The sequence below is a fragment of the Lagenorhynchus albirostris genome, chromosome 7 (genome assembly GCF_949774975.1).
Source record: "Lagenorhynchus albirostris chromosome 7, mLagAlb1.1, whole genome shotgun sequence".
NCBI lineage: Eukaryota > Metazoa > Chordata > Mammalia > Artiodactyla > Delphinidae > Lagenorhynchus > Lagenorhynchus albirostris.
Window position 1 is genome coordinate 36,376,866 of NC_083101.1, and position 14,632 is coordinate 36,391,497.

The 14,632-nt window shown below is 37.3% G+C and overlaps 2 protein-coding genes and 1 long non-coding RNA gene across 10 annotated transcripts in view; 2 read left to right on the forward strand and 1 right to left on the reverse strand.

Annotated features, from left to right (window-relative positions):
• The window catches only part of RNF38 (ring finger protein 38), a 123,730-nt gene extending 114,968 nt beyond the window's left edge, over positions 1-8,762 (forward strand). For all 8 annotated transcript variants that reach the window (XM_060154833.1, XM_060154834.1, XM_060154835.1 and 5 more), the window contains 3 exons: positions 2,140-2,261; positions 3,817-3,916; positions 5,338-8,762. In XM_060154833.1, the coding sequence (XP_060010816.1) occupies positions 2,140-2,261; positions 3,817-3,916; positions 5,338-5,400 (285 nt within the window). In that variant the 3' untranslated portion in view covers positions 5,401-8,762. The remainder of the gene's footprint in view (positions 1-2,139; positions 2,262-3,816; positions 3,917-5,337) is intronic.
• Positions 1-14,632, reverse strand: part of LOC132523523 (uncharacterized) — a 35,049-nt gene that overhangs the window by 1,296 nt on the left and 19,121 nt on the right. The window lies entirely within an intron of this gene.
• GNE (glucosamine (UDP-N-acetyl)-2-epimerase/N-acetylmannosamine kinase) overlaps positions 8,442-14,632 on the forward strand; it is a 103,226-nt gene continuing 97,035 nt past the window's right edge. Inside the window, exons 1-2 of the mRNA XM_060154824.1 lie at positions 8,442-8,570; positions 9,483-9,604. The gene's annotated coding sequence lies outside the window, so the exon portion shown is untranslated. The remainder of the gene's footprint in view (positions 8,571-9,482; positions 9,605-14,632) is intronic.

Here is a 14,632-nt window from a genome sequence, read left to right on the forward strand (position 1 = left end):
ATTTTTATCTTTTGGCCCCGCCATGTGGCAGCAGGATCTTAGTTCCCTGACCAGGGATCAAACCTGCGCCCCTGCAGTGGAAGCGTGGAGTCTTAACCACTGGACTGCTAGGGAAGTCCCAGGAGTCCCTTTCTAAATTGTATTTTGGGTTGACTATGTTTAATCTTCTGCAAAGTCATACTTTAATCCAGTCAATAGTCTTGTTTACTTTTCTGGTTTTGTCTCATAGTATACATGCCTACAACACACCCTAGTCCAGAGTACTCACCACTTTTTGAGTCTGCCCTATACATCCTTGCTTCAGTGCCTTTATTCCCCTTGATTCTTCTGCTTAAGAACTTTTCCCCCTTCCTGCACATGGCCATCTTTCAAGAACCAGTTAAAAACCTGCTACCTCTGTGAAAGGCATTTCTAGCCCATTCCCAGGTCTATGAGTCTCTCCCTCCTTTTTGCTCTCATAGGTCTTATAAAACAATACATACTAATCATGTCCTGCCTTCAGTTGTCTTGCTTTCAGACCATGTAGGTTTGTTGAGGGTTCAATTATCATTACATTCTCCATCCAATAAGGGTTTAAAATAATGGTCATAAATTATATTACTTGACCTATAGAATATAAAATATAGGTGTAAAAGATATATCACCTCTATCATAAACTTTATAGCTAATTGTAATCAGCATCAATTAAATTTAACAAATTACCATCTACTTAGGGACATGCATGGGGAAGGGGGAGCAATTTATTTAGAAGACACAATTCTCCAAATAAAGCTGCACCAAAAGCAGTGTTGCAGCAGCATCATGTTAAAACACAGTTATCACAGCATTGATTATTGATATTATGGGAAATTAAATTTATTCCTCTCATTGTCCATCATTATTTCTTTGTTACCTATCCTCTTAACCCTGTGGCAGCCTTAAAAAAATAAAAAAGAGGGGAAGCAGCATGCACATGGCTGCCTGATTGTAGGATAAAGCAAATAAGCAATTAGAGCCATTGAAAACTGGGAGAAAGGAGGTACTAGTGTAAAATCAAGCATAATAGCTGCAATGTGTTGAAACATATCAACTGTGTTAAAATCCATGAATTCATAAGTGATACTTCAAAAAATAAAAGAAAAACTCATTGGCCTTATCCTGCCTATTTTATATAAATTAAACTACTGAGTATAGTTTAATATGAGGCAACTGATCAGTGTAGAAGTATTTCATCTAATGAAGAAAGAGTGATAGAATACTACCGTTTTGCCATCTTTAATGAATTAATGGATATAGGCAGTGTTCCATCAGTGCTAACTAACATAACAACTAGACGTGCTGAGCCTTACGATGGAAATAGTAAAATCTTCCAATTTATAGTAAGTACAGGGTACAAGGAAGGCACGTTATTAAACCACATGAGTCAGGGATGGGGAGGTTCAGTCAGCAAAATTCAGACTACGAATTTCTATAGGCCATTAACCTGGTTTCTTTAACAAATAAAAGAGTAAAAAAAAATACTTGAGATGTCAAGCAGTGGTAACATGGATTTATTTGGATCCTAATTTGAACAAACTATTTCAAAAAGTGTTTTGAAAATAATTGAAACAATCAGAGGTACTTGACATTAAGGAATTACTAATTCTGGGGGTGTAATGATGTTAGTGTGGTTATATTCTTTTAAAAAGTGTTTTAGTTTTTAGATTGGTGGTGGTTCTCAACCTGGGGACAATTTTATCCCTTAGAGGCTATTTAGCAACATCTGGAGATATTTTTGTAGAGGCCAGGGTTACTGCTAAACATCCTACAGTGCACAGAAAAACGTCCCACAAAAATTTATCCAGCCCCAAATGTCCAAAATGCTGAGGTTGACAGACTGTCTTAAAGATAACAAACAGAACTATTTCACCAATGAAACACCATGTTTTAGTTTTCTTTCAAAATAATCTGGGGTTTAGGAGTGGACAGTAAAAGATGAAATAAATTAGCTGTGAATTGTTGAGCCTGGGTAATGAGCATATGGAAGTAATTTCTTTATACTATTTCTCTACTTCTGTATGTATTTAAAATTTTTCCATAATAAAGGTAGTTTAAAATATATATATATTGGAATATAAAATTTAAAGAAAAATGCAGCTATGTCTCTCTTTCCCTCTGCAGGCCCTGTTAAACCTAGCAGAGCGACTGGGAGAGGCCAAGCCTCGAGGACTGACTAAAGCAGACATTGAACAACTTCCTTCTTACCGGTTCAATCCTAACAACCACCAGTCAGAACAGACTTTGTAAGTATATTTTCCTGACCTCATTCTGTGTTAAATTTCGTTTTCCACCTTTTGTGAAATAAAAGCTTGGAAGTCAAAGATAACCTGATAAAGATAAGTAGTGACTATTTCATACTCTAGGCCTATGCTGTCCAGTAAGATAGTTGCTAGTCACATGGGGCTATTTAAATTAAATAAAATAAAAGTTAAAATTTTTAGTTGCACTAGCTAGTGATGCTATATCAGGAGATGTAGATGTAGAACATTTCTATCACCTGAGAAAGTTCTGTTGGACAGTGCTGTTCTGGATTTTTAGGTGGCCTAGAAATCTTATGGTTTTTAATTCAAACACTAGAATTATATTAGATTGAAGTTTCATACCTGTAAAATTTGAGGGTTTTACCTGAAGATTCTCCTTATTATAGTATCTTTTTTAATAGCAACTCTGCTAGATACAATTCACATTTAAAGTGTATAATCCAATGGGTTTTAGTATATTCATAGAATTTTGCAACTCTGAATTTGATTTGCATCATCACAATCAAGTTTACACCATTTTCATCACCCGCAATAGAAACCTCATCTATTAGTAACCACTCCCCATTTCTCCCCAACCCTCTAAACCCTGGCTCAGCCCCCTACTGTATCACTTCATTCCTAATTGGCTATACCATTTTACATTCCCACCAGCAGTGTATAGAAGTTTTCAGTTTCTCCACATCCTCACCAACGCTTGTTATTGTCTGTCTTTTGATTCTAGCCATCCTAGTGGGAGTGAAGTGGTATCTCACTGAGGTTTTGATTTCCATTTCCCAGGTGGCTAGTGATGTTGAGCTCTTTTACTATACTTATTGGCCATTTATATATCTTTAGAGAAATGTGTATTCACATTCTTTGTCCATTTTTTAATTGGGTTGTCTTTATTGAGTTGTAGAAGTTATTTGCATATTATACATATAAATCCTTATAAGATTTATGATTTTCAAAAATATCTTCCATTCTGTGAGTTAGTTGTCTTTTCACTTTATAGATTGGCATCTTTAGAAGCACTTTTTTTTTAATGGATGAAGTTCAGTTTATCTGTGTTTTCTGGTTGTTGTTTCTTGTGCTTTTGATACTATCTCTAAGAAACCATTGCCTATTCCAAGGTCATGAAGATTTACTCCTGTGTTTCCTTCTAAAAGTTTAATTGTATTTAGCTTTTACATTTAGGCTTTTCATTTTTTAGTTAATTTTCGTATATTGTGTGAGGTAGGGGTCCAACTTCATTCTTTTGCATATGGGTATCCAGCTGTTCCAACCCCATTTGTTGAATATAATAGTATCTTCAGTATTAAGGTTGTCTTGGATGTTAAGCCGGAAATTTTCTTGATGATCTCTCACTCAGTAAAGCAAAGCACTCCTACTAAATCTCTTAATATCATGCTTTTTTCGAGGTATTGATAGATTATTTTGTTTTAAAATTTAAATATTTTGATAAGTGAGACGGTAAGTGGTTTTGTAGGCTTCGATAGTTGTAACAAAATAGAAACCCCACTTGGTTTTATGGTTAAACAATCTTTTTGCTTTATTTTAGGTGTGTAGTATGCATGTGTGATTTTGAGTCAAGGCAGCTACTTAGAGTTTTACCCTGTAACCACGAGTTCCATGCCAAGTGTGTCGACAAATGGCTTAAGGTAAAATGATGGCATCTGAAGAGAATGACATCGCATTTTCTTTCTTATGCATCATAGTTTCATGTAGAGTAAGTCCATGGTTTGGTGGAGGGTGATTAAGGAGACAAAATTGAAACACAGCTTTCAGTATGATTTCTGCAAATTAAGAGAAAGACCAGTAGAAATGAACTACAATCATCAGTGTGGGAGTGATTGAGCAAAATCTGAAAATGGGTTTTCTGTCCTTGATAATCAATATGTCCTAACTTTCTTCTAAGAGTTTAGAGGGGACCTCACTGGAGGTTCTTTGTCAGAGATTTACATGAGAAATAAACCTCTAGTGCTTTTACATAATTCTGACCATTTTCTCCTTTGTGTATATGGGTCGGGGGGAGTCCAGAGACACAAATTCTAATAGTATGCCAGGGTGAAATTATTTCAGGGACTTCTTATTTTCTATTTTTGATAATAGTAGGATAAAAATGTGATGAAGTAAAATAATTTAGTAAACTTAATGGTTTGTTTTAGATTATTCTGAGTAGGAGATGATAATACTGGCTTAGATAACTTCACGGTTGATGAGGAAGACAGATGAGTTAAAATAAAATAGAATCAGTCCTCTGTGTGAGCACAGATTAAGGGTACCCAGTTTAGTCCAAACTGAATCCTGAAGGCAAAGAGTCTAGACTTTTTAGAAAAATGAGGTTATTATATATGCATAGCCCTGACATGTGAGAACAGAGAATGACCAGAAAATCACGGGTTCCATGTGGCTGATGGCTAGAGTGTGAGGGAGAGAGGCAAGAGAAGAGAGGGGTTCAGAGGTAAAACCAGGAGCCAGCTTATTGCAAAGTCACTGTGAAGTGTGTGGGAGTTTGGACTTGATCCTGAAAACATGTGAGAGGATATGTTTTAGAAAGATCACGGCCACAGTTTGGAGAATGGAATAGAGATAATTTCTGAGAGACAGAGAGATGAAATAAGGATGTTCTGGGCCAGATGGAGAAGAAACAGTAGAAGTTGGATGAAAAGAAGAGTACTTGATATGAGAGCTATCATAATGTAAAAATGAGAGTATTTGATGAAAAATGCTTCGTAGAACGTAAGAGAGCAGGTGTTGCTTAATGTTTCTGATTTTAGCAGCACAGTCAATGGTAGTGCCATTTGTTGAGATGGAGTTTTAAGCCAGTTATTAAATTTGTCTAAACTGGTGATGGGTAGTTTTGTCTGTATGTTGAAACGGACCTATTAAAAAATTATTCATAGGCTATTGTTTTTGAGGTTTGTGGAGTATATTTTGAAAGATTAAATGATTGCTTTGTACCTTCTTAAAGAAACAAAGAATGTAAAAACTATGTGGAAAGTAAAAATAGTTCTATTGCTTTTAATATGTTTCACCGTATAAGTCAAAATTCAAACAAGTTTTCTCTTCTGTGTTTCAGGCAAATCGTACTTGCCCAATCTGCCGAGCTGATGCTTCAGAAGTGCATCGGGATTCAGAATGACCAACTTAAGAGCACAAATTTAATTTGGGTGTTCCTTATCACATGTATATATGGACTATCCATTGAACTTAATCTGTGTGGCTTCCAGCCCTCCCTTTACCAAAAGGGTCAATGGACCTTCCTTTGCACTGTGTGACTTAATCAACTATAAAAGCTTACAATTAGTCTTCACAATTATGGGATTGTTATACTAACCGTGTGATTGGAACTCCAAAGACTTTTTCTTTAGCTTAATTTTGTGTGTGCACTAACATTCCCTGGTTTTCGTGTGATCATTCCGAGTGTTGCTGCAAGATTACAGTGGACGTGATCTTTTAGCATGTGCTTTTATAAAAAGTGGTAGCTCCAGATGATATAGCAATCTACCTTATATAGAGCCTTCAGAAACTGTGAGTGGAAATGAATGCAGCGTATGACTGTTGGTGATAAATGTATCTGTGTGTGTGTGAGAGAGAATGTGTGAAACTACTTGTGTGAGGGCATGGTAGCTCAAGTGTGTATGAGATCCTGTATACCAGCATGTACCAAGAATGTGTGTGTAGTTTTAATTATGCTGCAATGTATAATCTGGTGTGTTATTTAAACAGCACTAGTACTGTACACTGGTTTTTTCCCTTGTGTTTGCTGTTGCACACTGATTGATAAGGGTGCATCAATTATAAGCATTGAATACTCCATCCCCTTCCCTCCCAATGAATGGAATGAGAAAAGCCTTCTTCCTTTGCTTCAGGCAGCTGTCACCTTCTCTTCGTTGGTGATCCCACGTGGGTCACTTAAGGAAAAAAGTGTAACAGATTCTCACTCCATGAACCTGATAGTTTCATTCTGTTGTGAAAAAGAAATTTTTAAATCTCCAACTTGCTGTTTCCAAAAAGAAGGTGCAATATCATACATCATCAATTAGCAATATTAGCATTTCAATCAATGATTTGAATGTTGATACTCTCTTGTTTTCCCTTTACCTTTCCAGTAAGCTTCTTACCGGAAGTACTTGTGATTTTTTTTTTAATGTTTAGATTTGTAGTCTATTCTGAAGATATTTGAGTAATATATTTCTAAGAAATACCACTGGTCCCATGAAGTCTCACCTCCTCTACTTCCACCAGAACAAAATCTGTTAACTCAGCTTGACTTCTGATATGTTCTTTGTTCAAGCTCCCATAGGCAACTAAATTGTTTTCAGAAAACTATATTTCTGTCCTGCCAAGCTCCAGTTCTGAAAGCTGTCTAGTTCTTTTCCCCTCAGTAAATGTGCTTCTCATCGAAATCCTCATTTCCAGGATAGATCAAGTGCTGTGACAGCTCAGGTTCTTTAGACCTGATGTGCTTTGATGTTTTATTGCTTTTCTTTTTAATTTTTGTTTGAATGAGAAAAAGATTAATTTAACAGGTGTCCAGAATACTTGCAGTATAAATGAAGATTTGATTTTTGTATAAAAAATAATGCTGTAAAACAGGAATTGACCTTCATTTAGTTGATCTGAAAATAATACATAGCTGTGTGGGTTTTTTTAACAGGTTCATTGAGCATAATTCAGATTGTTTAAAATCATTTTTCCAGCAATGTTTGGATTCCTCTCTCATTCTTCTAGTGTGCTCAACATTGCCTCTTCCTGCAGTTGATGTCCTTGCTCTGTTTGCAGTAGCACAAGCTGCATAACTCCAGTCGGGACTGTAATGACTTGCTGCCAGCCTCACTCAGCTTTCAGTTGGCTCTGTGTCCGTTTTCTACTCAGTGTTAACTACTTGTTACTGCCGTGCTACTTGCCTTCCCTTGAAGACTCTATAAGCTCATCACAGCTTAGAGTTCAGTAAAGTCAATTCACACAGAAGCACAATTTTGCCCTTTTCCAGACACTGTTGCCTCTATTTAGTCATACAAGTAGGATTTTGTGTACCTTCTGTTTGCCCCTGTATTTGTCAGTGCATCAGAAATACATCTAAACAGTGGTAAAATGCACGTTACTTTTAAATCATTAGAATATCCTCCACCTGTTCCTGATGAATCAAGTGTGTTAAAGACCAAAATTATTGGCGTAATAATCAGCTACATTACAAATCACGTATAGTTTAATCTTTATTTTTTTTAATTAAGAAATCATGTTTAAAATGGCAAAAGCCCATCTTATACATAGACTTTTATATAGCTGCAAAAAATTTATATCTGTACAGATCTAACATAACACTACTACACTCAGTATTCATTTTATTGAAGCATGCAAGTAAAGCACTTTTTCTAATTTATATAGATACCTAATTAACAAGGCACATTGTACTAATGACTAGGAAAAGTAGCTCTTTCCTCCCTCCCTCTGACGAATTCTTAATACCCCTTTTCCATTAAAATTTTGAGAGGTTGTTGGCAATTTAGGAGGCAGCAGGGTCTATTTTGGTAAAATCCTGAATGAATTGTTGCACTCTCGTGACTGATCTGTCTTTGGGAATGTCTTCTTTGCATGGGGCTCTTAAGGATGTGTGCAGACTTGCTTATTAAGTGGTTAGTGCATAATAGGAGCATACGTGCATGTGTTCTGAACCAGCTTAGACTAGACTAGCCACAGTGAGCAACTTTGTGGCTAGCAGAAGAGAAAGAACAGTTGATTCATACCCAGCTGTTGACACCTTGGGTGATACACCAGATAGCAGGCAGATGTTGGTTTGTTGCCTTCTTCCTCTTTCCTCCTAAAACAATTTTGGCTTTACCACCTTAACTCTGCTGTGTTTTTTGTTTTTCTATGCATGAATTACCATCTTTGTTTGTTTGTTTTTAGCTCCCCCTCTTCCCCAAACAGAACAAAACAAAAAACAAGTCCTCCAGGTATCAAGATCTCATTAGGATTTTCTGTCCTGAATTTTTTTGAGAAAAATCTGGAAAACGTGAAAGCATATTTAGATTTTATACACTCTCTGAAATGTGATTTGTTAAGATTCTTATATTTGGGCCTCTTATAGCATTTTGAAAGAGATCTACCAACTCACTTATGAGAATATTTTTCACAGATATCTTTAGGCCTGTTAGAAAGCTATTTTCCCCCTGTTGGTACATTTGGTTACCTCATTTTGCTGTTTCTTTCAGATTATGAAAGCTTACAGGGGTGTATCTTTGGAATCATTTGCTGAGTCATTTCCTCAAATCATACTCCATTGTATCAGTTAACATAGTTTTAAATGTACGTATTATAAATATCTGTAACCAAATCATTTGAAGGCTTGATAAATTTTTAACAAAGTTTGTACATTTTTTATGAAAGTTACTAGTAATGCTTTACTAAGTAGTGCAATGAATTTTTATTTTTAATCCCTGTGCCCAATTTTGGAGTTGAGAGGGTTGTTGGTAATAAATGTATGATGTACACTTAAAACATTCGGTTGTGTTTGGTGTTACTGTGTTAGGGAAGGGTAGGGGTTGTGTATGTTTGGAGGGAGGGGTGTAGAGAGGGATTCTCACAGGAAGATAGAGCTCTTGAGCTACTAGCAGCCAGATTTAACTTTTAGGCAGTAATTCAGATTTTTGTTTCTGTGTTTGTGTATAAACAACTTAGAAACATAAAAGCAACTTGCATTGTAACTCATATGGTACATATTTATATCTTTACAAAGGCCAAGAAGATAGCTTGAGTGTAGGCATACACATGGTGTATAAGCTTATTGAACATTAAGGTTACATAAGTGGGCAGCTAGATTTCTTTCTGTGTATGTCAACTATAAGATGTAGGAAATAAGAGTACAAAAGATAATTGGGGGAGATGCAAGAGGGAGGAGATACAGGGATATATGTATATGTATAGCTGATTCACTTTGTTATAATTATACTCCAATAAAGATGTTTAAAAAAATAAACTGTGGAAACAAAAAAAAAAGATAATTGGGCAGATTTGTTCACATTAGCTATGTCTGACTTGTCAATATAATATGGAAAGAGGAGTCTCTGCTTACCATTTTCCATACATGTTTGTGTAATTGCTTTCCTTTGACTAAAAAAGGAAGAAAGTAAAGCAGTCTATATATATGCTGAAAGTAGAAGTAAAATACCAAAAAAAAAAAAAAATGAGGCTAATAGATCCCAATTCTCACTCTTTCAGGAAGCAGTCCTTTGGCTTAAGGTGATACCCTCAGCCTGGCTCCAGTCCTCCCTTGACAGAAGCATTCAGAAAAGGGACTAAGTCCTGATTGTTTCCCTCATTTTCCCAGCATACTTGAAAGAGTGAGTGTTTGTGTTGGACTTTGAATGACTCAAAACTTGTACTGTCTTACTGCAGAAGCATTTACTGCCCAGTCAGTACCTATGCACTCTCTCCCATCCCCCTTCCTACAATAAGGCAGCGAGGCCTGTGCAGCTGGGTTTGACCAAAGGACTATAAGCTTAGGCCATGGGGGAGCATTTAAAAGCTAGCTCTCTTTTCCTCTGCCATGTTGATGGCATCCCTGGATCCTGAGCCACTGTCTGGAAGAGAGCTGTCCTAGAAAGCCACTGGACTCCACAGATTTTCTGCTAACAATAAGTAGAGGTCCTTAAACTACCCTTCATCAGGACTTCATCTTTGCCAGTTTATTTCCCCCCTTTACAAGTCTTTTTAGTCTTATTCTAACTACATTTTGATAATACTAATCCTCAAATGTGCCAATTAAACATCACTGGCTACAGTTAACTTTTACTAGATCACAAGATCTGATTTGCACCACAGGATAAAATTCTTCTGAGTGTTTGTGGTCAGATCACTATCAAATGTTTCAAGTCTCCTGTGTGCTTCAGACTAATGAACTGTATAGACAAGGATGTCCAATAGAAGTGTAATTAGCCACATACATAATTTTTTAAATTTTAGTGGCTATGTTAAAAAATAAAAAAGTTTTTAAAAAATATATTCAACCTGGCATACCCAAAATATTTCAATATGTAGTCAGTATAAAAGATTATTGAGATAACTTTGTATTTTCTCGTACCAAGTCTTTTAATCCAGTGTATAAATTGTATTTACAATACATCTCAATTTAGCTACATTTCAAATGCTCAAATAGCCACATGTGGATGGTGGCTACCATGTTGGACAGGACAGACCTAGATGCCAGGTTATCTGGTTTCCAACTAATTGAAGGTTACTCTTGATATCCCAAGGCTTCTTAATGTTTTCATTGCATGCCTTTATAAACTACAGTATGATTAGAAATATGTTACTCTTTGTAGAGTGGAATGTAACTCGTTGCTATATTCAAAACATAAATACATAAAAATCAGACTTAGTTCCTGTGAACATCGTATATAGCTTCCCTGGCTAACATTCAAGAACAAAGTTCCTTGTTTGTCAGTTAATTCCCAAATCAAACATTTGCTTATAGCACCTTCAGGATTCATACCTATTTAAAAGATTAACTTGCCAATCAGAAAATTGGGCATTCTGAAGAGAGTAAGAAACTTTGAACCCACACGGAGAGGGTGGGGTGGATCCCAGCTGAGATTGCTTTACATACAGTGCACATGCTCTTAACCTTTTTCATGTGGCTATCTCTTGCCTCCCAAACTGGCAGGAGATATAGGAATAAGAAAGATTTGAAGAAAAAAAAATGAACATAGTGACAGCAAGGGATACTGAATGTCATCTTATATTTTGGAAATGTGCTGCAGAATCAGTATGGATGTTTTCTCACTACAAAGAGGGAGAGAATTAGGAGGAAGGAACCCACATTCCCTTCAGACCTCTGATTCTTGGTCTACACATGGAAACAAAGTATAGCGGCTGGTTAATAGAAGGACCTACAGCCCACACCCAGCACTCTGCCAGTACCCAACCAGGTACACAGTAAAGGTGTTTACCAGCTGCCGCCTTAGCCTCCCTTTCAGTGTTAGAATCCCTTCCCCACAGCCCTCCCTTAATAGGGCTTAATAAGAGATTCTAAAGCAGCCTCCCTCTTCCCACTACCACAGTACTTTCAGGTTTACGTGAGAATAAGCTTTATATTATCCAGCCTTCTTGGTAGTTATTATCTTTTAATAAAGAAGAGTTCTCCAAACATGTGCCAAGTAGGTTTCTGACAGTGCCAACGTAATCCTGGTAATAATAGACATTTCTGTAGTCAGTGCAAGCAATATGGTGTCCACATGTTTTAGTTCTTTCTCTCCCCTTCTGCTTTTGGATATGTTCATACTGGACTTCAGCTAAATGAGAGAACAATAACCTTGCCTCCATTACCAAAACAAAGCCATCCTTGCCAAGAAAAAAATGTACCTCAATCTATGGCGATTCAGGCTCAGAATGCCCCAGTTTGATATCAGTGAGGAGGAACATAGATTGCATTTACTCTAATTCCACAATATCTAAAAGAAACTTGGATCCTCTATCTAATCCAAGCTACTAAATTTTAGTTGGAGCAAATCAGAAAGGAAAAAGTGCAAGGTCAGTCAATTCCTGTTTCCCACAAAATAAGGAGAGATCCAGGTCCTTCCTAAGGAGTCTGCTATGAACAGACTGCTACACAAGTTTTTATTAAGCACCAGCTTAGGCCAGGCAGCTTCAGAATCAGGAGGTCTTAATGTTTTAGTTTTCTATGACTGCCGTAACAAATTTCCACAAATTTGGTGACTTAGAACAAATTGACTCTCTCAGCTTTTGGGCCAGAAATTCAAAATCGGTGTTGGCAGCCTTGTTTTACCCTGGAGGCTCCGAGTGAGAATCTTCCGTGCTTCTTTCTCCTTGGAGTTCTTCGGCCTGTAGACACGAAACTCCAGTCTCTGCCTGTCTATACATGGGTCTTCACGTCTCCCCTGCATCTCTGTGTGTCTTCAACTGAATGGAAGTCCCCACACCTCTACATAGAAGTCAGCTATAGGGGTACCTCCAAGGGAAAGCCAGGTTTGTCCAATCTCAGTAAATTTTTTGAATCTGTTTCAATGAACTCAAAATTCCAGAATTTCTTTTCTTTTTTTTTTTACAATTTATTATTTTATTTTTGGCTGTGTTGGGTCTTCGTTGCTGCGCACGGGCTTTCTCTAGTTGTGGTGGGCAGGGACTACTCTTCGTTGGTGGTGCGTGGGCTTCTCACTGTGGTGGCTTCTCTTGTTGCAGAGCATGGGCTCTAGGCGCGTGGGCTTCAATAGTTGTGGCAGGTGGGCTCAGTAGTTGTGGCTCGAGGGCTCTAGAGCACAGGCTCAGTAGTTGTGGTGCACGGGCTTAGTTGCTCCACGGCATGTGGGATTTTCCCGGACCAGGGCTCAAACCTGTGTCCCCTGCATTGGCAGGCGGATTCTTAACCACTGCACCACAAGGGAAGTCCCCCAGAATTTCTTGTAAAGCATGACCAAAATAATTTTGACTTGGAAAGTGTTGAAGGGGCTCCTTCCTTTATCTTCAGTTCATTCTTGCAGCCAAAGATAAATCTCAGTCATGCTCTCACAGATTGATTCAGAGTAGCACAGCTTCCTAGTATATCCATGAAATTGACTGTGAGAGTTCAATATGAAATGTACCGTCAGGTAAGTGAACAATTAGCAATTTTTTTTAAAGGGGGAGTGAATAAATAGGAACAAGCCTGCATTCTATGTCCCAGGTGTACGATTTGATCCATGAGGGTTCCTTTGTTGAATCAAAATCTGTTGAACCTTGAAAACATTATGGTAAGTGAAAGAAGCCAGATGAAAGGCCACATATGGTATGATTCCATTTATGTGAAATGTTAAAGGCAGATCTGTAGACACAGAAAGTAGATTAGCAGTTGACTAGGCTGACTTAGGAGGGTTGGGGGTGACAGCCAAGGAGTATGGGTTCCTTCTTGGGGTAATGAAAGTATTCTGAAATTGTGATGGGTGCACAATTCTGTGAATATATTGAAAGCCATTGAATTGTACACTTTAAATGGGTGAACTGTATGTGAATTATATCTCAATAAAGCTGTTTTTCAAAAACACAACACAATACCCACCAGAATGTCTATAATTAAGAAGATTAACAATACCATGTGTTGGTGAGGGCATGAAGCAAAGGGAATTCTCATACACTGTTGATGAGAATATAAGTTGGGACAACTGAGTTAGAAAACTGCTTGATAGTATCTACTAAAGCTAAGCATATCCTATAACCCAGTAATTTCTCTCCTAGGTATACACCAAACAGAAATGCATACACAAAAAGTACGTACAAGAATGTTCACAGCAGACTCTAATAGCCCCAAACTGGAAACAACCCAAATTTTTACCAACTACTGAATTGATAAATTATGGTTGATTTTTGCAGTGGTTTTTAAAACAGCAGAGAGAATAAAGTACAAATACACAGAGCAACATGGATGAATCTCAACGAATATATTGAATAAGACACAAAAGAATACATACTGATCATTCCAATTATTGAAATTTCAAAGTCAAGCAAAATGGGTCTATGCCATGAGAAGGCCTGACAGTGGTTATCCTTGGCAGCAGTGGTAGTGACTGAAAGGAGCAGAGGGCACAAGGGGCATCTGGGCTGTTAGGAATTTTCTGTTTGTTAATCTATGTGCTTCTTTGCACAGTGGTTCTATTTGAGAAATTAATTGTAATCTGTGCTTACGATTTGTTCAGTTTTCTGTATATATCATTTTATGAACTTTATTTTAAAAATAAATGGTAGGTCCCACTCTGTGACCCTTTGGTAGAAGCACAGGTATACAATGCACGTGGACAAATGAATTTTTATCTTTTTTTTTTTTTTTTTGCCACATGGCTTGCAGGATCTTAGTTCCTCGACCAGGGATTGAACCAGGGCCCACCTAACTGCTGGACCACCGCCAGGGAACTCCAAATTTTTGTCATATTAAATGAACCATACCAGGTACATCAATACCCCCAATGTTGCATCACATAAAACTTAAGCTCCCCAAATTAAACACTTCCCCATCCCAAAACATCTGTGTTTTGAATTTGCTTTTTAAGTTAAACAGAAAGTGTGAGAGCAGCAACAATATTTCCAGAATATTGCCTCCATGCTAATAAAAGGTAAGTATTTAAGCATGACATCTACACCAGGGGGCACTGTTGTACAAAACCAGGTTCCAAATAAAAGCCTTTTAATGTACAGGTCAGGACTGATGTGGTTATAAACATCCAAAATCTGTTTTAATGTTGCTTTTATTTACAGAAAGCATACATTAAAAAAATCTGTTTCCCCGAATAGTACAGGATCACTACAGCTAAAAGACTCCTTTCTTCAAGTGCCTTTGGCTGTTACAGTCCTCTTCTCACTCCCATCTTCCTGTTTCTCTCTTG